Source organism: Perca fluviatilis, chromosome 18 (genome assembly GCF_010015445.1).
Source record: "Perca fluviatilis chromosome 18, GENO_Pfluv_1.0, whole genome shotgun sequence".
Lineage (NCBI taxonomy): Eukaryota > Metazoa > Chordata > Actinopteri > Perciformes > Percidae > Perca > Perca fluviatilis.
This window is the reverse complement of record NC_053129.1, coordinates 14647249-14672967: the sequence shown is the minus strand read 5'-3', so window position 1 is coordinate 14672967 and position 25719 is coordinate 14647249. Positions and strand designations below refer to the sequence as shown.

General features: G+C 41.4%; 1 protein-coding gene across 1 annotated transcript; it reads left to right on the top strand.

The window, feature by feature from the left end:
* The first annotated feature begins 5366 nt into the window (after positions 1–5366).
* Positions 5367–15791, top strand: LOC120547045 (E3 ubiquitin-protein ligase pellino homolog 2). The gene is given in 7 exon segments (XM_039782416.1): positions 5367–5709; positions 10575–10704; positions 11838–11939; positions 12454–12651; positions 12757–12857; positions 12859–13116; positions 13314–15791. Coding segments are annotated over 7 exon segments (1254 nt in total). The 5' UTR covers positions 5367–5629; the 3' UTR covers positions 13699–15791.
* The last annotated feature ends 9928 nt before the right edge of the window (positions 15792–25719 follow it).

The window sequence follows — 25719 nt, the reverse complement described above, 5'->3', positions numbered from 1 at the left end:
GGCACACCACAGCAACAGATGGACACATTGAGACAAAAAAAAGGATTAACAGGATAGTAGAGAGAAGTAATATGGACGTGTCTGCGTCTAAAACAGAACATAGTTGAAGTAAATTATGTGTTTGTCCAACAGCACTGTAATTACCTGGACTGACTTGCTATGAAACGGAAACATAATCTAGTCTTGATGCAGAAACCTTGACTGCTTTTAATATGAGTTTGGCCAACAAGTGGAATGAACATCATTTATATCTTAGTTAATTTCCTTCTGTTCATCTCAAGTGGCAATAAAAGAACCAAGACGTGTGTGTATTCCTTTACATGTTCTTTAAAAGCTGTGGTAATGAAATCTTTTGAACCCAGGTCAAAGACACCTTGTGTAATTATTAATAGGTCGGCTGTGGAATATTGTCAGACTAAACAGGGAGCCAATTATTGCTTTCTCTCTCTCTCTCTCTCTCGTGCCTGTTGGTGACCTCCTACTTACACAAGCACAGAAATAGAGTCACCAATACAACTTTCATCCCTAAATAACACACAACACTAAATCCAAAAATAACCCACCACACACAGTCTTCCCACCGGCTCTTATTAATGACCCGTCTGAGGAGCCATCTGCTTTCCTGTAAGGCCCAGCAGCTGTGTGTGTCGCCTATGTGCTCGGGTCATGTACATGTATGGCAGGTTGTTGGCAGGTGCTCCATGGAGCTCAATGATTTGTGAAGGGACTCAGTGCGATGAAAGCAATCAGAGAAGAACGTCTCAGCTCACTAGTCAGTGTTTAAGCTGAGGCCTCATGATGTACAAGTGCAGTTTCATGTCCCACGCTGGGACAATGTTTCCTGTTTCTCTAAAGATTACAGGTTGTAAGTGCTCCACAGTATTTTTTGAATTAAGTTGTAATGATGGTTCTCTTTACAAGTGTTGCAGTTATTCGGTTCTTTTTGTATACTGTGATGGAACCTAATCAATAATTAATTTCAATTGAAACACTGGAATACATAAAGTGTACTGTCAAACCAACTGACAATAAAGGTTAATCTTTCACATGTGCAGCAGATTTATGTGTATTTGGTCCATAGCTGGCCAATTTGGCTGAAATGTTGTTTCTATGAGGTCATTGAATGACTTTCTTATCCCCTGCTTCTCACATGATTTTTTCTTATCTTGTTCAATTATGTGCTAAATCTAACAATATCATTATGTGCAATCAAAGTGCCCCAGTAAGTCACAGGGTTGGACGCGTGCAATTAAGGCTGAGTCCTTACCGGCCCAGGGCTCTCTGCTGCAGGTCTTCCCCTTTCGTCTCTGTCACTATCTTAATAAAGCATAAAAAGTGCCCCAAAGTCAGCATATATTTAAAAACTATTGAAATAAAAGCTATTTACTGAATATACTTGATGTGACTGTGTACAGCGGTTTGTTAAATCTATTGTGTACAGTATATACAAGCAGTTTTTAATGCCTTCATTTTCAATGTTTTGCAACAAACCTGCTTGTGTCTGCAATTAAGTCCTCATCGCAGGGAGCCAAAATCACTAGCGGAGCCTGTTGTGTCTGAGAATGGAAATATGCTGAGCCATCTGCAGTATCATGCCTGCTCTATGTAGGAGTCTGCCGTCTCCTCAAGTAGGCGTATGGTATGGTGTCTCTCTCTCTCACACACACACACACACACACACAAACACACACACACACACACACACACACAGGCATGTGTGCACTCGTGCATCACAGGTAGGACACTACCGTTTTATGTTACAAACATGGCCTCATGCATTTATTACACAAGCCCACAGTGATGTTTACATATAAGATCATGACATGATTTTATTCATTTAAAGTGATTTAATAAATCTTTTTGCTCTATTTGGTATGTATTATATCCAGAATTCTTAGGTTCTACTTCACCAGTCCAACTACAAACAGGGGAGACAGGGTTGCTAAATGACAGAAATACATACCTTTTCTTTGTTTGCTCTTGTCTCTATGGCAACATTGACAAAGACTCAGCAGCAGATGGCTGAAGCACATCTAAGCGGTCTAAACCTGACAGGCTTGACTCCCATCCCTTACTTACCATTCTTCAAATATCTATCTTTTAAAGCAGCGTCAACTAGATCCAGATCAAGGAAGTGGGTCCGGAGCCATCTTCACGTCACCGATGCACTGACGTTATGGGTATATATATCATAGAAACAATCCAGCAGTCACATTCATCATGAACTCTGTCTGATGGTGTAGGCCTACAGTATGTGAAAGCCAAAATACCAAAGCATTAGTGGGATCATGCAGTTATAGGCATATAGCGTGTTTGAAGAGAGAGTTTTCTAAATGTCTGTTTTTTTTAATCATTTGATTTACTCTTGTGTCTATATTCATTTCCCAGTATGTGTTCAGTATTTTGTTATTACATGCATATATATACGTATATGTATGTATTTATCATTTGTGAACATGTGGTGACAGTTATTCAGAACATTTGAGTGTAGAGTTATTCCAGAAAGGTCCTTATTTGTGTACATTCTGCATGAGCATACACTTAAAAATGATCGGTAGCTACTCTATGTTTTGCATGACTTGAAATGCAGCCTGCCAAAAAGCTGCATAATGATAGCAGAGGTAACGCATTCCACATGTTCACAATTAGGCATACAATCTCATCTGTGATTTGCTCACCAAATATGGTTTCTAGATAACTTGTGTGATGCAACATGGTTCATTGCTACTAGTAGACTACACATTCCTTTCCAATTTGGCTCGTTAGATCCCTTTGATTCATGCTGGTGACATAAACATCAAATCAAGCTGCCATAAATGGAAATTTTTTAATTGTTACGTACTGCTGATTTATTAAGGTAAACTACTGTCAGCATTTTATGCCAGTAGTATATTTAGTGAACTGTGAATATAAATAATATAAGCTACAGTAGCAGGACATGCAAGCCGGCCGAGAACTTGCATTGTGATCAACTCATGAGAATCATAAAGTGGCTATCAATCAAAATGGCCATGTCCTTTTGTTTTTTTATAAATTACATCTGCTTCTCTTTATCACTTTAACTGCCAGAGGGCCTAGATGACAGAACTCATGACATCATGGAAAGACAGTTTCTATATATATAAACAGTTTCCTTGTCTATTTGTGGCAGTGAGGTGATGTTGTGAACAGAAAGACAGTTTGTGGGCACAAAGTCAATTCCGCAATGACAAGCACCTACTGTGCTAAGTATCCTTTAGCAAGTTGATGAATCTCTCCCACTGTTCTATGATCTCAGTGAAAAGCTAAAAGAGAAATTCTCTTCTGGACATTAATAAATCACCACATAATCATGAAATATATAGAGTGGATTCTATTCATTCACAGCATTCTTCACATTGTAAATTCCTGGGTATGGAGTAAATACTTCCCACAGCGCACACTGGATCCTTGCCTTGCTGATTGATTATTATGGCCGTAAACAATGTGAATTAAGGGGAGCAGGAAGGATTCCAGCAAGGATGAAGGACAAACATATTTTCTGGTTAAATGCGGAAATTCAGCCAAACATTGACAGGGACAGCCATAAAGAAAACAGAAAGCAGAGGAAAGTGACGGAGAACCTGGGAAGGATAGAAGCGGAGAGAGATTGAGAGAGTGAGGAGGGTGGAACCGTAATCCCAAAATGGGAAAGAAAGAAATGTACACTCACTAGAACATGCACGCACACACACACACACACACACACACACACACACACACACACACACACACACACACACACACACATCTGGTCCATCCAGTTTCTACTTTGTATCTGAGATGAAAAGTATGTGAGAGGTTAAACTTCTGAGCTTGCATGCTACTCTATACCCTTTGAAGATGACTAAGCACCAGTCAGTTGGTTGTACAGTTTTTTGTGGGCGATCATTCATAGATTAAGGGTGTGGTTGTTTGATTTGGTTTATAATGAAGCTCATGAATCATCACCACTTCCAGTGTCATCAACTGTCTTTCTGTAGTTGCGGCAATGTGTGAGGGAAGGCATGACCATTTCCATTTTGAATTTGTTTTCATATCACTCTCATGTGACATCTGTCCATTTGCACAGGTAAATGTTTTAATGACACCGGCATACCCGATAGCAGTTAAGGGCCAGTGTCATCACATGCAGAATACTGCATGGCGCCTCTGTGCCCTGCGTGCAAGCCACTACATGTCTACAGCTTGCCAAGATCATGAAGAGGCTAATGTTCCAGATAAAGGCAGCCATGCCGCTGTGGAGACTGCACAGATTCTGTTACTGACACCCCAGCTCTGCGTTCTGTCCAAAAAAGCCTGCAGCAAAGGCTTTGCTTTCTATCTCATCAAATAACAATGAACAGCAACCAGCTTGTTGGAGGAAAATGTGCCTAGTGGCCTTTGTGACAAGACAGCTGTATCTGATCCAACTGCATCCCATTCACTCTTATTACTCTAAACATTTGAATCCCTAAGCATTATCCCAACAAATACACACATGGCGGAATGCAGTGGGTGGTAATGGTCCAGTGCACAGGTATAACAGATGTTTAGACAAACACATGAGTGTAAAATAATTACAAGTTTACTAACTTCATAGACTGGAACGTTGTACTTTGCAACAGAGGTGCACTGCCCTCATGTGGTCACAGTGTTATGAGTAGGCCAAGTGTACAGATATTACTCTTTGTGTGTGCGTGTGTGTGTGTGTGTGTGTGTGTGTGTGTGTGTGTGTGTGTGTGTGTGTGTGTGTGTGTGTGTGTGTGTGTGAGTGAGTGAGTTAGTGTGAGAGAGAGAGAGAGAGAGAGAGAATGGAAGTGTGGGCTCCAGCCGGCCTGTATCTGACTTTCTCCCAACTCCCATATGAAATGCAGACAAGAAAAGAAGGTGTCTTGTCTGGGGCGCAATGGTGACCCACATCCTAGCTACACCACACCCCCTGAAGCATCTCATTACGTCAGACTCCATAATGACCCACGAGATCAGAGCTATATGATTTCCATGCATAACATCAAATGGCCTGGTCTTTAACTTTAAGTGTGCCAGTACGTCCTACATGCCAGAGGATGTAGGCACTTCCTCTGGATTTCGAAATGCCTCATTTTTATCATCAGTGGGAGCGAGCTTCTCACCAAGGCTCCATCCATTTCATGTTCTATAGGAGGGATCATGCTTAAGTGCATTTGTATATTTAATAATTAATGCATTTCATTCTTTTAATCGCATATACAGTATTCTTGACCTATAAATCCGCCGACACGCACGCATTTCTCCTGATAGAAGTAATTTTGTCAACTACTTTGAGACACATTTTGAACGACCACCCCTACAAAATATGGTACGCCCCACTCCTTGCCGTTAGCCGTTGTTGTATCCTATGCTACTGAACAGATATGTTGCGATACTAGCTACACACTAGCATTAAAGCCACGAAAAGATGCGCCTTTACGGGATTAAAACAATAAAACAAACAACGAGAAGTCTGGAAAAACTTTGCCCAACTGTGCCCAAACTTTGATAGGCTACAACCCAAATCACTTCCCTTCAGTTTCGAGTGTGTTAGCATTGTTTTATCTCACCATTATTGCCATTGGACGCGTTTTTTTTTCTTCTGGAGCAGTCCAGTCTGATGAATTCACCGAAAAAAGACGGCGATGATGATGTGCCCGTTAAAGACCCGGTAAAATACGGCGAATTGGTCATTTTGGGGTAAGTCTCTTAAAACCTGATAGTAAAATTGTGTAGGACTGAGAAACGCTCCAGCGGCAAAATTAACGTTTAATATGCAGCACAATAAACCAACAGATGACGTGTGAGTTCAGGTTTAATCCACTGCTCTTATAAAAGATACCCTCTTACTAATCGTTTTTGGGATAGTAAATCCATCATAGTAACACATTTTAGCTCATTTATTGCATATTGCCGTCGTACACCACCAGTCTATAGCTGTGTAGTAATGTTACAAACTAACTTTATGTTACAATTGAAAGCACAATCTCTGAAACTATGCAACCGTATTGTTTCCACATCATGTATGGTGCGTTTGAGTGTAAAATGTGCTAAATTTGCTGTAGCCTTAGCACATATAGGCTCCTACGGATGTAGCCGCTTTTTCATCAATGGTTGTAGTGGGGGTAAGCAGCGCTGGATTGCTCAGGCTGAAAATCCCAATGATGTCATACTATGCTAGATTTGGGATTGCTAAAAGTAGGACTGAGGATGATATCATTGTTTGAAAAATACATAAACCTTGCTCATATTATTAAGTCATAAAGTCTCTTTTATTACTAATTAATAAACGTCGCAGCCAGATGACCACCCATGCCAAGGAAAGAGGTGGAGAAAAGCCTCTTTACATCACCAGCACACAGTAGGCAGGATGTGCTGATGACAGCCACCAGTTTCCACAGCATTTCCACCCCTACAGCTCTGTGCAGGGTCTGCAGAGACCATAAATGCCACAACACACACACACACACACACACACACACATGCACACATGCACACATAGTCATATCCAGGCTTACACAGGCCTCCCTCTTGCCCTGCAGAGCTTCCTGTGTATGCCAAAGATAACTGACCTAATGGCCTATCTCTTCCCCTCCGGCTGAACATAAAGTGAGGAGGCTGTAGTCCGCCTGCATCAGAATACTGATTAGTTGTCCTCGTCGTCATCTGACTGTTTGAACAGAGCAGTCCTTTTACATCCTCAGACCAGAATAAGGAGTAAGGAACTTAAACACAAGCGCAGTCTGCGTTTGCGCCACAGTGCTTAATGTGCCTCATCAAGGGTTGAAAATGCATTTGTATTAGCTCAATTTGAAACTGCAGTGATTGTTTAGTTTGACTTTAGTGTTGCCAGAGTGATGGCCACAAGCTTGCAGGCTATTATCATTATCATCTCTGTGGTTTTGAACAAGGCTTGAGTGTTATTATGGGACATATAGATTTAGCTAACTTAGACCGTCTTCCGTTATTGTTGTTATTTTGTCATGTAACATAGAGTGGTACACAATACACTATTAATGTCAATATTAACATTATTACATAGGTGATCCCATATCCAAATCTGTGGGATGTATTGTGGTTTAGACCCACTTCGTCCGTCCCCAAACATGCAGCAGGTAACTTTGACAGCAGACACCCGGTGTCAGAACAGGCTGTTCCTTCTACTGCTTCCTGTCAGATATCATATTTCCCCTGGCCTGTTTTGTGCAAGTGTGGTTTGACTTTGCATCTGTCAGCCTTGATGATCACATGCCCTGTGTGGCCGATGCCTGCTTCACTGCAGGCCTTGTGATCTTTGCAGTGGCTGTCTGTCATCGCTCATTTCCTTAGTTAGCCTGGACACCATGTACAGCGCTGCCCTGTCCGGTAGCCCTGTAAAGCTCAACTCACTTATAACACACTCCCATCATCACTGTGCAAACACCCTCATGTTCTCTGCAGTTATCTCTCGCACACCTTTTTATCTCACCCGAAACCCCTCTTAACACCGTTTCTGTCGCATTCCTCCATCTCTCGCCCAGTCCCTTCCGTGCCAGCCTCCCAGGTTCTGCTGAGTGCTGACTTCCACACAGGCAGACCTCCTTGGTGGCTTGCCCTCAACAAAAATAAACTCTGTGTCAAGGGGCAGAAGAAGTGAATATTTCATATTGTGCCTTATGATGTGCGCACATGCGTGATGCAGGCCAGAACTGCCCAGGCAAATCTTACCTTGCGGAGCTGCTCTTTCACTGGCCTTTACCCTCGACCCCTCTGCCTAGCCTTGTCCCTCAGCCTCCTCTCTCCCTCTTGTCTCGCTGCACCTTGCGATTTGCTTCATTTCATTAATTTAGCTTTAGTTTTCTGTCTTCACTACGATAGCTTCTGACTTAATTTCTGTCTTTTTCTGTCAAGGCGCTGCCTACCTTTTCTCTTTCTATAAGCTGATTTACTGTGCCCTCTTATCCTTTGTCCCATTTCATATATTCTGCCTTTTAACCAGATCCCCTCAGAAGCCTGTCCTTATGTGTCTTCTTTTCCTGCACCCAGACCTTTTTGTGGTCTGCCGGGGTCCAGTTTAAACTGACAGGCAGGGCCATGGAGGAAGCAGGTAGCACTGACTGTGATTATTAGTAAATGTGGCCTGTTTGAAGGTTGTTACCCACAGAAATACATTTTGATCCTGCGATCATTCATGAAAGTATAGCTCATTTAAAAATGCATAATGTAAAGAAACTTCCCTTAGAGACACACAAATTGAACCACCAAAAAAACAATTTACTAATTTTCCTAACAAAATGAACTGCTATCCTTAAAATAAATAAATAGATTTAAACAAGATAATACGAGAGAGGTGAATAGGCAGGAGTTTTGCAATCCACTGGGATTTTTTTACTTTCACTGCTACAACTCAGATCAAAAATGTTGATGATTGACTGGGTTTCCATCTTAATTCCCTGCCATCTGTTCAGTTTGTGTCTTATCTGGTTAGATTTGTAAACAAGGTATTTATTTTTCCAAATGTTGTCTCAGGAACATTTTAAACTAAGAGAAGAAGTGGCATGTTCAGCAAGTTGCTATATGTTGGCAATGGCTGCGCATTGTACTTCTCCTGTACTGACAAACTGTTTTCCTTACCTCCTATAGTGGGTGATCTCCAATATTTACACCTAGCTATTTTGATCATTTAGCCACCTAGGACACATAATTATGCCAGTCAGTGTGAAAGGTGTCTCTTTGTCCGTGTAAAGCGTGTGGAGAAACTGTGATTCTACACTCAAAATGACTCACTCACTCATGCTTTATCAAAACCACAGTTTTAAATAGCAAAACTTCTAAATGTCCAAGATACTAACAACTACAACTAACAGTTACTTTCATCATCGATGAATCTGCCGGTTATTTGCACAGTTAATTGATTAACCATTTGGTCTGTAAAATTTCAGAAAAAAAGTTCACAGATTAAAAATTCCCAATTAAAATGTCTCATTTTGTCCGATCAACAGTCCGAACCCCAAAGATATTCAGTCTACCATCATAAAAGACAAATAAAACTGTCAAACAATGATTAGTTTTGAATTTTTTGCTGATTGATAAATTGACTGAGTATTTCAGCTTTGGTTCAGATGAACAATTCTGCTACTATTTTGTTTTAGTAGGGCTGCAGCTAAGGATTATTTTCACTATCCATTATCTCGTTGATTCTGCTGTCAGAGGATCAGATACTCTATGAAATGTCACAAATAACAAATGCCCACTACAAGTCACCAGGGCCAAACGTGACATCTTAAAACTGTTAACACAGTCTGACCAGCATCAGAAAAACCCAAAGTACAGTATTCAATTTGTAATGATATGCAATGATGAAATCCAAGGACAATTTAGCATCTGAAAAGCTATGACCAGCAGGGTATTGGAATTTTCGTTTTATGCATTAATTACTTATTTCAATTCATGAATTCATGAATTCAATTTTCAAAATTGTCATTGATTAATTTTCTTATGAGAGACTGCTTGATGAAAACAATCAAAGCTTCTGCTTGACTGTACAAACACTGTCAACACAGAGCGTGGTTTCTGGAGCCCACACCGCGAGGCCACTGTGACACAGAACAGAGCCAGACCAGATGCCCTCTGATCTGATCAAGTCTGAAGGCCAGTAAAGACTGTTGGTGTCCCTCAAAGTCTTCCTGACGCTGGGCATCCTCTGAATAGTTATGTTTTTAATAAGGACCATGCCCTGCTGATTAGTTAAAAGCCTGAAACCAGCATACTACCTTCTTTGTGAACTCAAGCTGTGAGAATGATGTTCCACTCTGCTTCAAAAGAAATTGAGGACAAAGTCATCATTTTAATCGGCACCAGAAAGGTTTCAACATCACGCCTCACTCATTTTCATTAAAACATTAACTCTGACATCATTTTTTTCAAAACAGGTTGATATTGAATTATAAAACTGTCAAGGTCTAGAATACGAATCTGAATCAGAATTGTCATGTCTGTTTCTATTAATGAACACAAACCTTCAAAGTAGTATTCAGAATACTAACTGGAGCACTCACTGAAGGCTATATTGTTAATGGTATTGTCCTGCTGAAAATGCTTTTCATTGTAAAAAAAAAAGAAGAAAAAAGAAAAGAAAGAATGAAAAAGAGGTTAGGTGAAGAGCGAGCTCCGCTTCGTGTATGAGCATGGAGTGCCAGCTGAGTGAGTGAGATCAAGTGCTAGTTGTCCTTTTTATTGAGGCTCAGCAGTTGAATATGAATCCAGAGTGTGATGCTTTTTCAAAAGAATCTGCGAAAGTGCCGCCGTAAAGATGCACAAAATCATTGGAGCCTGCACTCTAATTGCAGTTATTTATTCAGACATCTTGGAACCGTTGGTGGCATTTTAGTTACAGCTTTAGTTTTCCCACAAGTGATGACAGATCATAAATACAGTATGCAAACAAGATAACAGTGTTCTTCCCATCATTAGGCTTTCTCAATGAAGCTAGATGAACCGGAATGAACATGTGCAAGCTTGTCGTCTTTGAGTCTGAGCTGTATTCTAATCTGATCTAGATCAGCTGAACGTGATTTTTTTTCCAGGTACAATGGCTCTCTTCCAAGCGGAGACCGTGGGCGTAGAAAGAGCCGCTTCGCTCTGTATCGAAGGGCCAAGGCCAACGGTGTCAAACCCAGCGCTGTGCACATCCTCAACACACCACAGGACAGCAAGGTACGTGTGTGTGTGTGTGTGTGTGTGTGTGTGTGTGTGCACTGTTTTATCAGTGTGTAACATTAGTTTTCCTTCCCGTGACTCCCTGTTGTCTTTTATAAATGAGCTAGAAGGATGACTAAGCATGACAACATGACGTACGTGGGCTATCTATCCTGTGTGTGTGTGTGTGTGTGTGTGTGTGTGTGTGTGTGTGTGTGTGTGTGTGTGTGTGTGTGTTATGTTGGCGCGCGCGCGCGTGCGTGCGTGCGTGCGTGCGTGTGCGTGCGTGCCTACATACGGATGCATGATGACTTTAAAATGGTGATGAAGTAAAATGAAGATAAAGATAAATATTTTTATCACTATCAGGTCAATGTCACATGCTGCTATCAGAACATTAACCCTTGTGTGGTGTTCATATTTTTGTTACACAGCCAATGTTCCCGGGTCTGGCGGACCCACCACATTATTAGACTTTTAAATCAATACAGCCATAACAATTTATATAAAAATACTTAACAGATGTTTACTTTAGCTCAATTACCCATGATATATACATCATTTATGGTTCATATTTGCCATTTACCCCAGTGAGATAACATTTATTTTGTTTTTTTTGTGAGAAAACAAGGAAATTCAATTATAAAAAAAGGTAAAAAAAAAAGATTTTTGATCATAATTGTTGCTTATTTCTTAGAACTTAATCAGAACAGGTGAAAGTGCTTGAAATGTAACAATTGTGTAACTTTGGGTGGGAGTAGCAGGTGCAGAAAGACAACCTAGTTTCATAGAACCTACAATTAAAGTAGACCCTGATATGTAATAGATATGTGTAGGGGGGGTGTACCGTGTGCAGTCATTAAAAATAAGCAATTTGTTATGTTCTTCACAGAAAATGAGCCAAGGCCAATGAGTTTGAGTCAGAAGAAATAATAAATGGCATAATCTTTCTTTTAGCAAACATTGAAAACGGGTCCCGACAGACCCGAACACCACACAAGGGTTAAAGTATGACACTTTTATTTTGCACTTATTAATGTAGGTACATCTTATGGATTTGTGAGTAACAGTGGGATTCAGTCCGCTGTATTTCCTATCAAGAAAATGAAAGACTTTTCAACGCATTTTGCTTGTGGCCCTTGTTGTTGCAGGCTGTCCACAGCAGGGGGCAGCACAGCATCTCTTTTACTCTGTCCCGTAACCAGACAGTGGTGGTGGAGTACTGCCATGACAACAACACAGACATGTTCCAGGTAACCACCAAGGAAAATCAAGAAAACAGTGCTACTTTTTCATACATCCTGCTTTAAATAATGGCCCGTGTTGCAAATAGTCCTAGATTTGGGATCACGTGCAATTTTCTCCCGAAATATGCTGTTATGTAATGCCATCAAAGGAATTTCCACAGTAGGTAGATTATTTTGGTTCTATTGTGCCAATGACTTGTGTGGAAAATCTCCAAGAAAAGTCTATTTTTATATACAAAGTTCTGCTCTATAATAATAGCATCACAGATGTTTTTGATATGCAACAAATGATGACGTGTCTTTCACCCACGGTAATAAAAGCCACAGTCACGGGGGAATCGAAATTCTTTAGGTTGTGGAAAAATCCAAAACCCCACATTTAAGATAGTGTGAACCTAAAACTATTAATAACTGTGTAGATATACTGCATATAGCAATATTACTTTTGAATATCACTTTGAAAGGCATTTGTTTTGATGAATGGTATCCAGTGACCACCTCTCCGTGCTGTACCCTGCAGATTGGACGCTCCACAGAAAGTCCCATTGACTTTGTGGTGACAGACACCTCCGGAGGGGGGAAGGAGGGGGAGGACCCCTCCATTGCTCCCAGCACCATCTCGCGTTTTGCCTGCAGAGTGGTGTGTGAACGCAACCCACCTTACACTGCACGTATCTACGCCGCTGGCTTTGACTCTTCCAAAAATATCTTCTTAGGGGTGAGTAGATATAGTATAGTATAGTATATCGTTTTGGAATCAGTATTAAAATAATTTAAAAACTAATTTATAAACCTCATTAATCTCATTTCTTTGTCACCACAGGAGAAAGCAACAAAATGGAAAAACCCTGATGGGCATATGGACGGCCTGACCACCAACGGGGTGCTAGTGATGCACCCGGAGGGGTTCCCAGAGGACACTGAAGCAGATGATTTTGATCGACTGTATGGTGTTTCGTCCATTATTATCTCTGCAGGCCGTAGGGGAGAGCAGTGCGCTACGTGACGGCTCCCTGGTTGACCTGTGCGGTGCCACCCTGCTGTGGCGTACAGGCGAGGGGCTCATGCGCGCTCCCACCCTGCGTCACCTGGAAGCACTTCGCCAGGAGCTCAACGCGTCCCGGCCCCAGTGTCCCGTCGGCCTCAGCACGCTGGCCTTCCCCAGCCTGCCGCGCAGCCACAGGTGGGAGCCACAATCCGTTTCAAAATTACTTGTTATTTTCTATCGGGATGTTCACCTCGTTTCATCTCCAGTAGCCTGCTTATAAAGAACATATTACCGCCTCTACAATGGCAGCGTTCATTAGTTTAAAAACAGAAACCGTTCATGAATTTTGAGTTCACACAAAGTTGAAACTACTGACACAATTCTTTCTTCAGCCTTGAAGAGCGTCAGCCTTGGGTCTACCTCGCTTGCGGCCATGTCCATGGACGCCACGACTGGGGCCAGAGATCTGAGGGAGTGGAGGTGCCGGGAGAGGGCGAGGGTTCCACAACCCGCCGAGAATGTCCCCTGTGCAGGAGCGTGGGTCCCTACGTGCCCCTGTGGCTGGGCTGTGAGCCTGCTGTGTACGTGGACGCCGGAGCTCCTACTCACGCTTTTGTGCCGTGCGGCCACGTCTGCTCCGAGAGGACAGCCAGGTATTGGGCTGAGACCCCGCTTCCTCACGGGACGCACGCCTTCAGACCCGTGTGCCCCTTCTGCTCCTCTGCCCTCAGCACCCCCGGCTGGACGCGGCTCATCTTCCAGGGCCCCATCGACTAGTCGCCACTCCTCATCAACCACTCTCACAGTAACAGAAAGACGCCTGGGCTACATTCATGTTGCAGACGTGGGTCAGTGTTCAGTAGGGATAGGTAATTGATTAGGAACGCATGTGTGCTCTACACTCGGGCCACACACTGTGTATAACAAACACTGTCCAACGTTGTTACTGAATGGAGCTCGAAGCTGAATCCTTCCCGTTCTTTATCCTTCAATTCTTGTTGACTGGTATAAGATCTGGTGAATAGGTGCAAAATAACAGAATAATCAATAGTGTCATGTGGACAGTATTTACTCTAAACTCTAACCCTCTGTCAGGCATGATTGTGCTGTTTTTCATTCCAACCAAACCCTACACTTTCACTGATTACCTAACCTTCAAGTCAAATTGTATATAGACACGAGCTTAAACGATGCTGCTTGACCCTTTTTAAACAATTATTTTTACTCCATTATCAAATGACTCAACCTCCCACAAATTTTAAACGATGTCATACGAAACAAACCGATCCAAACACTTTTTATTTGTCTCTTTCAGAAGCCATGTATAAAACGACAAGTAGCTTTTTGCACACAAAAAAAAAAAAGGAGTAGCCTTTTTACTCAGTTCCTCTGCAGCGTCTTACACGTCTGCAGCGACCGCGTGTCCTTAACTCGGTGAAACGCCGCCTCTTGCACTTCTCGGCCTGACATCCGACCACTTCTTAATTTCGAAAACATTGTTACTGTAATTGTCGTGAAATGCTCGCCACTCATCAAACAACACAACCCGCCTGGTCTCAGCTTCTGCATAAACCACCTTCGCCTTTATTTCAAACCAAGTCTCTTTATAGATTTGCACGCTCACTTTCCTGTCTTCCTTCCCTGAATGACCAGCTGATTTATATTCATAGCTGTATTCTCAGCCGGCCATGTTAACTACTTATGGTAAATGTGCTTTACAAGGTGAGATCAGAGGCGTGTGCTTCGATCTAGCTTTTCAGGTTCCCAGCGATTCATGAAGGGGAAATTATTAACCATCATAAAATGAGTATATGCAGTTTTCATCTTTTGTCTTCGTGCATCATTTTTAGTGTGAAATCTATGCAGAGAGAGACCCCATAAATGAGACCCCCTTGTGTAGTATTAGGTTGGAATGAAAAGCTGCAGACTCTCTGATTATCTCTGAAGGGAACACTACACGCTGTATGACCGCACCACAAAGAATTCACCTCTTAAGGCCAGATCTCATCCTGATTATCAAGCAGACCGAGGATAAGCACGGGCTGGGAATGAAACTGGGTAAAATCCACTATATAACTCTGCAGCAATAATAGCACTCCCATATATATAAGCTAGATGTATCGCTCTGTTTAGCCAAGTGATAGGTCGGCGGTCGCATTGGACATAGCTGAAATGGTTTCCAGGTTAAGGGCTCAACCAGAGGCGTGTTCAATATCAGGATTTATTTCATCGTGGTGTTGTGTGTGTATGTGTGTGTGTGTCTGTGTGTGTGTGTGCGCGTGTGTGATGTAACCAAAGCACTAGAATTTAAAGATGAGCAACTGAATCAGTGATTAAACACACAACATGTATTTAAATACTCATTTTAGATGCATTAATAGCCTAAGCATGCTAACAGAGATTAGCATGTTTAGGCTGCAGAGGAATACATCAGCTGTCACAAAAGGACATGTTTTGACGCTCGTGTTGTGTTAATTTGAACACACTTCTGGTTACTGAATTATGTGAAACAGGGTCCATGTTTGCATGGTGGAGTGTCAAAAAGGTTTGACCTTGCATAACCTCAAAAGAGAACTTCTTTTTTGTTTCAAAGAAAACTATTTTGTTAGAAAATGGGGAGGGATTTATTTGGGGGAAGCGGGAGGAATTCTTTTAGATGTTCAGTGTTTAAAAAAACAACTATTTTTCTAACTGATAATTGGTTTTAGTTAACTAATTGTTACTCAGTGTATGTTTCCGAATATTCTCGTGTGGTATCTAGGAGAGCTTGTGAGTGAGACAACATTGCCAACACTGTGTCCAACAAACACACACTTAACACACTGCTACCGTTAAAAAAAAAAAAAAGAGAAAAAAAAAAAACATTGCCCAGACAATGAATGTAGCCAAATACTCAGGCTATGTTTAGCCTTCCCTGGTGCTCATATTGAATGGTCTATATTGTGATACTATTTTTGTAACTGAATATTATGGTGTAGCTCGGTGAACTAGCTCGATGAGGTCGGATCATTTCAAAATAGCCTCAAGTGTGGAAGACGTATAATTGACAATACACACTCACATGGACATTGTGGTTAGCTTGCATGTGCTGAACGTACACATACAGTATGTACACTACACGTACTCGAAAAACTTTGCACGGTTGATTGCCAACCTGTCATTCATGCTGAGAGCGTTTGTCGCAGACCAAGATGTCTTCCGAGTCTTCAGCTGTTAAAACTGCAGCATTTCCAGTTTTTTTTGTATCATTTTGATTTTGGAAGACCTCTCCAAAATAAAAAAGAAAGAAAATATAGAGAGAGAGAGCCTAAAAAAAAAAAATCTTCATACTTAATAGATGCGTGACGTTTGTGAATGAGAGCTATTGAATCCCACTTTGTACTTATATGCTAATATTTTTCCACCAAACCAATTTACTGCAGAAAGATTGTCCACATCGACACTTGTTTCCATTTTGTATTCAGACCGATGATCACGGAGAGCATTCAAAGCTATCGAAAGCCATTCTGCTGGTTTCCAAATGCCGTTTGAAGTCTAAATACAAGATTTAAACTCCCTATAGTGCGGTGGTTAACAGACATATTGTTGATCGTTACTGTAGCTCAGGATTAGTGATTTCAGATTCACAGCTGGCGAGGCCTGAAGGAAGGCCTGGCAGAAGACACTTTCAGTCAAAAAGTTTCACAACTGCAAAACACATAAACTAGATGTGAAAGTAATCACCTAATGTAAATTCGAAATTGTAGTAGCGCCGAGCATATCCGGGTAGTATCAAAACAGTCTACAAACCACCGGCTTAAAAACATCTTCGATCAGCTGCAACATCTCGCCCTTTACCGTTAACCGCCAAATCCTGCAAATCTTGCTTTTGAATATATACAACAATTAGTGTAACACCATTGGCATGTGGATGGAAGAACCGCTGCAGCACCCTCATTGGCTTTTAGTTTCTAACCTGATATATTTATTTTACCTAATTTTTCTTCACTTTTCCTTTGTTTTATTCTTCATTTGAACTCTCTTTGGGTTATAGGTGTCCATATGCAATTTCCTCTCCCTTGTTTTTTTTAGATTTTAATATCTGTGAATTTTTAGATAACAGTATTTTAGATAGTTAGAAACCGCCAGTAACATCATTAGCAGTTCCCTAACTTTCTTTTTTTTTTTATGCTTGACCTTCACTTCAGATGGCAAAACCTCAACCTCCTCAACTTATGAACTCATCTTACTGTAGGTGAGTGAGTAGCTGACACGTAATATACAGCGTAAAACCTCACAGTTAATAATGCATTCCTTTTAATACATAGGTGTTATGTACAGCTATTTTGTATTATTTTATATCATATTCTTCTGTAATCGTCCGCTGCACAGACAATCGCTATACACATGTCAATAAACTGTTAAAAAGTTGAATTTTCTTTGTTCTTGTGGCTGTTTTGTAACTTTGGATTATTCCTTATTTAGGGTGTGATCATTAATGTGTTTATTACATAGAATACTTCATTGAGGGGCATTTCACATGTGCTGCCACCAGCAGAGGGCGCTCTCTACCAGCTCTAAAGCTGACAGCTGTGTGTGTGTCACACACACACACACACACACACACACGCACACACTATGATGAGGTTGCTCTAAGTTGCATCACCTCTTTAAAATAATCAACTGTTTTAATGAGCAGTTTTGGCAGTCATGTTCATCACCACGCAAATGTGATAAGACGCTGCAAATGTCTGCAAATTTACGGACACGCTTGATTTAAAATAGCAATTGGAAAGTTTCTTTGAAAAGAATTCAGGATGTCTGCTGAAAGCCTCCTGAAGACCTGCTGAGAGAGGCGTTATTCAGAAGTTTGTTCCGAAATTATTTCACTCTTGAACCATGGGGAAGAGGCTTCCTTTTTTCTCTCCAAAGATTATGAAGCCTATTTCATGGGTATCTCAGTGCCACAATACATTTAATTTCTTCCAAAGCATGGGATGGAGAGAACCAAAAGCTGAACCTATAGAAGAAATAGTATGAACACAGTCTTGTACATGTGAAGATATTCTGTAATTTTCATATGGTAAGTTGCAATAAGTGATACGCATCCTTACTCATGAGTGTATTAACACATTTGGTTAAATAGGATTTTATTATACAGTTTGCGAAAACGCTTTAATAACTAAAACCTGTTTTCAGTGAACTCAAAAAGGTAAACTTGAATTCTTTTATTTTATATTTCACAGTGTAAAAAGGTTTAGGAATTAGTAAACAATATGGTGTTTTTGGGAGGCCTTCACATTTCAAGCACGGAACTTAGGTAACAGTTAAAAAGTTGTTTTGCAGCATGTCCTTGAGGCTTTAATGAGGGCAATGTCCTTGTTACTTTAGCCTGGTTCTCACTCAGATATATGTTTTAATGGGGAACAACATGTCACTGACAAAATATCCCAAAATTGTAGATATAGTGACTGATATCTGCCAAAAAATTCATCTGTACTGTGCTTTAAGTAAAGACGAGAGAACATGATGACGGTTGGATGCAGGGGAGACGTGACGGTTGAATTTTGCCTCTGATGCCTGATGTTGTAAGTGTAATTCTGTTTTGATTTCAAGGCTGAATTGCCAACCAGGTAAAGCCAGGAACTGACCTAAACTTAAATCCCTGTCTTGAAGAGACAAAATCCAGCTGTAATATGTATATCATTTAAGATTATATTGTTCCTAAATCCTACATGTTCATAAATGAATTTGTTTTTAATCAGATTATCATAGACATGAAGTATCCCATCGATTCATCGGAAATACTGTACATACTGCTCAGGGAGGGGAGCAATGGGTGTAAATAGGGGCCCAGCAGCTCTTTCTTGCCCTGAGGCTCCCTTGCAGGTATATTCGGCCATGCTCAATGTGTGTGTGTGTGTGTGTGTGTGTGTGTGTGTGTGTGTGTGTGTGTGTGGGTGTGCGTGCGTGCGTGCGTGTGTGTGTGTCATGGGACCTAGCATAGATGATGAAGGCAGGGTTTAGCAATACAGTTCAATTCTCTGTGGAGGGATTTGTAGGTTTTGATCCTAGCTAATTAATGTGAAACCCTCAATGGGATGTAATGGGTATCTGTGGATGGGAAGTTTGAAGGGGACTGTGTGTGGGTACGTACATGTGTGTGTTTACATCCTTATGTCTGTGTGCGTGCATGCACAAACAGTGAAAAAGCTTGTACAAGTAAGGACGTGATGTGAAGGCAGCTGAGTTGGTGTGTGTGTGTGCGTGTGTGTGTGTGTGTGTGTGTGTGTGTGTGTGCGTGTGTGTGTGTGAGTGAATGTTAATCAACGACTCAGAAATCTTCCTCCCTGCGGACTCACTCTGGAGGTAGCAGGGGGCGTTCATGCCATTGTTCCATCAATCACCCATTAACTACAAACACTGGGAAACTTTAATTAAGCTGAGGCCACAGACGATTAATTAACTTTAAGACTTTCACTTCTTTTTTCTTTCCTTCTACACATTTCACTAAGTCACCGAGCCAAAGAAAGTGTTAATTTAGCCACATAATTTACAAATCCAATTAAAGCCAATATTAAGGCATCACAAGCTGCTGTCCTGTGTTCTCCAGTCTTATAAGACTATTCTCTTTTGTGGCTCGACTGGCAGAGAATGCCAGCACACGTAAGCTGAGCAGAATGTATTAAACAGGGGTTAAGAGTTGTAATAAGTTTGATTATTTTATGGCGTTTATTATGCTGTGTTATCCTGTTAGGGAGGTGATGTTGTGGCAGTAGGTTGGTAATCCAGACTGTCTTCTGTCTCACCAAGTGGTCTCCTACTCTGCCACCATGGAGGCTGTCGTCACGTGTCAGTGTTAAGGATGGGAAGGCCCAACCTGGAGGTGACTGGATGTGGATATGACAGAGGAGGGAATCTGTTTCAACACCTGTCATACATATATAGCACACGTAAACCTTCAGGAATATACTCACTGACTGCTGAGGATGCTACTTCAGTTTCCAACTCCAACCACCAAATCCCTCTCGTTTTATATATGCATCGTCACAACATGTTACCTTTAATTTCTTATAAAGCATTAGTATAGCGAGGTGAGGCTGAGGCAATTTCCTCACTTTACATTCAACGGTAAAAAAAAAAAAAACGAACAAAAGAACTTGCACATGGTGGGAATTTTATAGGCTGATTCCAGTATTTAGGATGTTTACACTTGAATATGCTTAGGTTATTAATTAAAGGATTCAGTATTTCTCCACCAGGATTCTATTCCTGACAGTGTAGTAAAGGCAACATTAGGGCCTTTATGTGGGGAATTTTACTGAAACAGTACAGTTAACAATTATTAAATGTGAAAAATCCAAATATATAAAAAATGTGACTTTCTTTGTGGTGTCTGACCTCATGAAGTCAGTATTTCTAAAATGCTGTTTACCATCCTGGCTGTGAGCACCACAGATTCCATTCACCTAAGCTATTGCAGTGGTATAAATATATATTTTTAAAAAAGACAAAGAAAAAAAAAAAGCTGGTAGGCCCTATCTGCAAAGTTAGATAATAGAGATAAGTGAGTGTATCTTTGTGTATGCATGTATCTTTGGCTGACTGTTATTTTTTTTAACATTTATTTTACAGATTAGATTGATTATATCCAGTAGGTGATTTGAGGAAGGAGAGGGGGGATGCTTATACCTTGCATGCATACAGTCTGGTTGCATGGCAGCTGGAGTCTTGAGATATCACAAGTTCATGTAAAATATGCAAAATAACATGTAGCCTAAAATAATCAAAATCGAGTTAAATGCAATGACCTGTGTTTCAGTGTAATGCTTTACATCAGACAAAGCAATTTAACTGTGTTAAACAAAACCTTCAATAACTTAAATGTAGTTTTTAGTTTAGACATTTGCTTGGAGACATACATTTCGACAGCAGGAGTTAAAAAATGATAACACAATATGACCATATAAATAACTGAAAGCTGTTAGAACAGATTGAGTAAAAGCTGGTGAAAATGTGCGTAGTAAACAACGCAGTGGAAAGCCCAGCTCCCCTGCTTCACGTTTGAACCGAACGGAATTTTCGCCATTTTTTCTTCATAATTGATACTAAAGAACTGCGGTAAGGAAACCAATATTTCAGTATGACTTTGTATTGTTTTTCTTAATACACTTTAGCAGGTTTTGCTTCTGAAACTAGTGAACTCCAAAGAACTAATGTGACCAAATGAATAGCTAGCTTAAATGTGTATTTAACTAGCTAGCTAGCATTGCTAATAGCTGTTATGAGGCCTGTCATCCTATACGCATGTTGATTTGGCGTGTTATGTCGTCAGAGCAGTGCCGATATTTTGCGTTCATCCTAACTGATGTTGACTCGCCTTTGTTGTGTTGTTTGTGATTCCCGTTTCATCAAGTCTAAAGTCTGGAGCTTTGAGTTCATGTTTGGGCCTCTTCCTGTTTGTTTATATTTTGTGTTTGAAACTCTACTCCCTACTTTGTCTTTCAGTGTCTGTTCCTGTTTGATTTATTTAGTATTTTGCTGTTGGAAACCGAGAAATGTGTCTCTTTTTTTATGTTCCCCATTTTGATGAGAGAAGTGCTCCTGCAGCGGCGTCGCTCTGCTGCTGAACAAATATAGGCCAAACACTCCTCTGTTCCCACATCTTCCCAAAGTTCCTTCTTTTCCTCCCTGACTCTCGCCGCTTGCGCTCAGCGTGACCAATAACAGCCCGAGGAGGCATCGCCGTAATTCCCTGTAAATGACAACTAATGAAGATGGTATTTCCTCTCATTACTTTGTGTCTTTGAGGGGGCAGGGGCTTTCAGTGGCGCTCGGTTGATGCAAGCATGTGTCACTTTTATTTTACTCTCTGCTATCCACTCGTGGTTGGAAAACTAAAGTGTTCCTCTTGTCTTTTTCCCTCTCCTCAGCACCGTTCAACAGTCAGGGATGAACACTCTCCTCTTACGGCTGTGTCAAGCACACGCCCAATTAGCATCGCATGGTAGGTGAGAGCCATTTTGAAAACATTTCTCATTACACCTTATCGCTGGGGCACAGAGGGGGGGGCAACATGAAGCAAATTAGAGGGGTGAAAGAGAGGGAGAGCGGAAAAAAGGAGGGAGGGCTGGAAACATCAAAGTGTCCCCGCTCTATTTAAATTGAGTGATCTTGTGCGAAAGATCCCCACTACATAAAGATTAACCCCATCCTCTCTCCCACACACACACACACACACACACAGCTAATATCACACACCCAAATACCCTTGGATTTATGTGTCAAGGGTTAATAACTATGAGGATGAGGACACCGGGTGGGGGGGAGGGGACACACATGTGTGTGTGGGCACATATTATATATTATGTAGAATATGTTTGTATGCATGCATGCATGGATGTTTGTGTGTGTGAGCAGAGAGGGAGAGAGACCAAGTGCACACAAGCAGGGAGGTACTGTGGAGATCGCACAGAGAGTGTGAGAGAGGCTCAGTTTCATCTCAAACCGACCGACTGACATGTTACAAATCCCACCAGCAGCAGCACTGAACAGACCTGCCAGCGCTCCTCAGGAAAAGACTCACAAAGACAGACAGACACACACACACACACACACACACACACACACACACACACACATACACACACATACACATGCCTGTTTTCCACCAGTTTCATCATGTCCTTTAGCTTAATGCAAATTTTGGTCCTTTTCACTACATTGTACAATGTGAGAGTTGAGGTTGTGGCATCTGTTTATGTGTGTGTTTATGAGCCTTTCATTTCATTTTGTGTTGGTAGGTATCTATCTGTTTGTTCCTGAGTGTGTGTGTGCATCTCTTGTGTCTTCCCCAAATTGTCTTTCACTGTGTGTGTGTGTGTGTGTGTGTGTGCGCGCGCGCACGTGTGTGTGTGTGCTCAATCCCGCCCGGATTAGTGACGTCGACGGAACTCACCCTCTCCCTCTGATAAGGCCACGCGCCGCTGCCTCCCGCGCTCTGCTCCCCGTGCTCAATTTCAGATAGTGCTAATGGAATCTGTCCTGCGCGATTGTAATGTGAGCGAGACTCATTTTCCACGGAGCTTGAAACTGTCAGCTTGGCAGGACTGTTGGGGGAGGCGGGGGTTGGGAGGAGGAGGGGAGAGCAAAACAAGAGAGGGTTGATGGGGAACGAGGAAGGAAAGGCTGATGAGGAGGGTGTGTGTGTGTTTGTGTGTGTCTGACGTGTGTTATGGTAGGCCTCCTCCCTCTTGTCAGGAAGCTGTAGAGGAGCTTCCCACACATTGCCCATCATGGTGCATTCCTGCGTACACACACACACACACACACACACACACACACACACACACACACACACACACACACACACACACACACACACAGGCTTACACTACACAGCATAGGTTGAATTGCCATTAGTTAAAGGGCCGGTTCCCTCAAAAAGCATATTTGCTCATTTACTTCTTGTCTAGCCATGCAAATAGTTTTGGTTTGAAGTATCCAGGTTGTGAGATGTCAACGAAAGCTATTCACAGTGAGTTCTTCAGATTATCCAGAGTACTGTTGTGTGTGTTTTTTTTATTTTTTTATAACAGATATTTGTAGCAAAATCACAGGTGTTGCTAATAGCGAATAACGACGGCTCTGTTCGAGGTGTCCCAGTAAGCTGTGCCAGTGAGCCAGCCTGTAATATGGAGGTCAGCCGGCGTTACTGTTTTTTCATTATGTACACCTGCATTTCTTACTTAGACATCTTAAAATGTCTTCCATGAAAATGGCCTGTGAGTTCAACACATACGTCTTGAGTTTATGTAGGAACTGTGATGATGTATATAATCTCGTAACATTTTTAAATGGATACATTTTTGATGTACTACTCCAAGTACAGCAAACCTAGTTTGGCATTTCTGTACTGCAATTTCTTGTTAAATTATTGGCCAACATATACGGTATACGCTGATACCAATATATCCGCAACAAGCTAATATTGGTCTGGCCGCTTTGTCAGTCTAGCGCTAATTGTAACTAAAACACAACCGGCACTGTTGGTAGGGGGGCAATGCAGTGAGGGCTTAATATGTCCTGGATGTTACAATAAGAACTTCAACTGGTTGGGGGAAGAGCTCTCGGGGAGTTATCACGAGCTTCAGTGTGGATTAAGTGTGGATTATTTTGGCTTGTTATTACAATTTATGTTAAATTACATTTTTCGTTGCAACCGTTGCCACCAAAATCAGGCAAACATTTCTGTGGGATACACTTCTGTGTAGTGAGATTCCCCTACAGACAAACTGAATTTTCTGATCTTATTTGAGATTTTGTGGATATAGATTTTGTCCGTGCATGCATGTGTTTGAACCAGTGTGTTTTCTGTGTGCATGTGAACGTGCGTTATGAAGCAGTTGTGTTTTAAAGAGCAGCCTGCGGGTGGCAGTGTTTGCATGATGAACCGTCTAAGAGAATAGCTGCTGACCACTGGAACACTTCTCCTCCCCGATCTTCCCTCTGCTCTCCACTTTGTTCCTTTCTTACATTTGTACCTATCTGATCATATACTCGTATTCATCTTTGCTGTTTATTTATTACTTACTTATAAGTATTAGTTTTCAGAATCCACTGCTCTCCATTCAATGAACTTTATTTATCCGTTACAATCTTCATTTGTGCAGAACATCAGAGTGTGCAACACAATATACCACACACATCACATACCAGCGGTCCAACAGTCAGTAGGTAAAAACTTGCAAAGCACAATACATGAAGAATATGCAATAAAAACATTAAAATAATGTATATATGAATAAATAGATCAACAATGTATCTGATGAATGTAGGCACCGAACTTGACGTGGCTCTCTTAGTCCTGAATGAGAGTGACCTGTCCATCTTCATACATTGTAGATACACATCTTTTTTTTTTTTTTTCTCCTTTTGTGAGCACCAACACAACAAATTCCTGAAACTAATTTCTAGTTATAACTCTTGGCCTAAACTTTATTCCTGCAGAGGAATTTAGAGAGATATTCAGGCCTCTCCAACCATACGCAGGGCCGGGGTGTTCAGTGAGGTCGGGCCTACAAATTCACTTGTTTATTCTCTTCCTGTCCCACTCTCTGCTCATTCACTGCATGCTCCGTTCAGGGAACGGAGGGAATACCAATTTGGCAGCGCTACAAGGATTACAGTGGTAGTGGACATTTTTAATCTGGGACAGACTGTGGCATTTGTCTGCACTTAAAACTGTCATCAGTCCTGCCCCATCTATCAGCCTGTCACCCCCGTCCCATCCTGTTAAGAATAAAAAAAAAAAAAACATGAAACACTGCTGGAGCTGATTAGACTCTTATAAAATAAATAAATAAAATAAACAGCAACCTAAATCTCACAGCCAGGGCTTTATGCAGCCAGAGCCCCCATTACTGGTACTCTACCCCCTGGGAAGAGTTTAGTGTCAATAGACCCTCCACCTCCTGCGGGGCTGGAGGAGGGTCTCCATCATGGACATCAAATTAAATGTGCAAATGAAGAAAGAGTATTTTGATATAAACAAATAATGTGTAGAGAAGTTTATTAAGCCAGACCTGTGCAGGTTACGCTAATGCATTTGAAGAAAAACTGCAAGTTAAGAGAAAACAACCTATAATGGTCTAAATTACAGCGTTATGCAAAGAGTGTGAGGAGACATACTGTATATGCTTCTGCAAACACACACACACACACACACACACACACACACACACACACACACACACACACACACACACACACACACACACACACACACACAAAACCAGAGCAGCACACATGCAAATCACC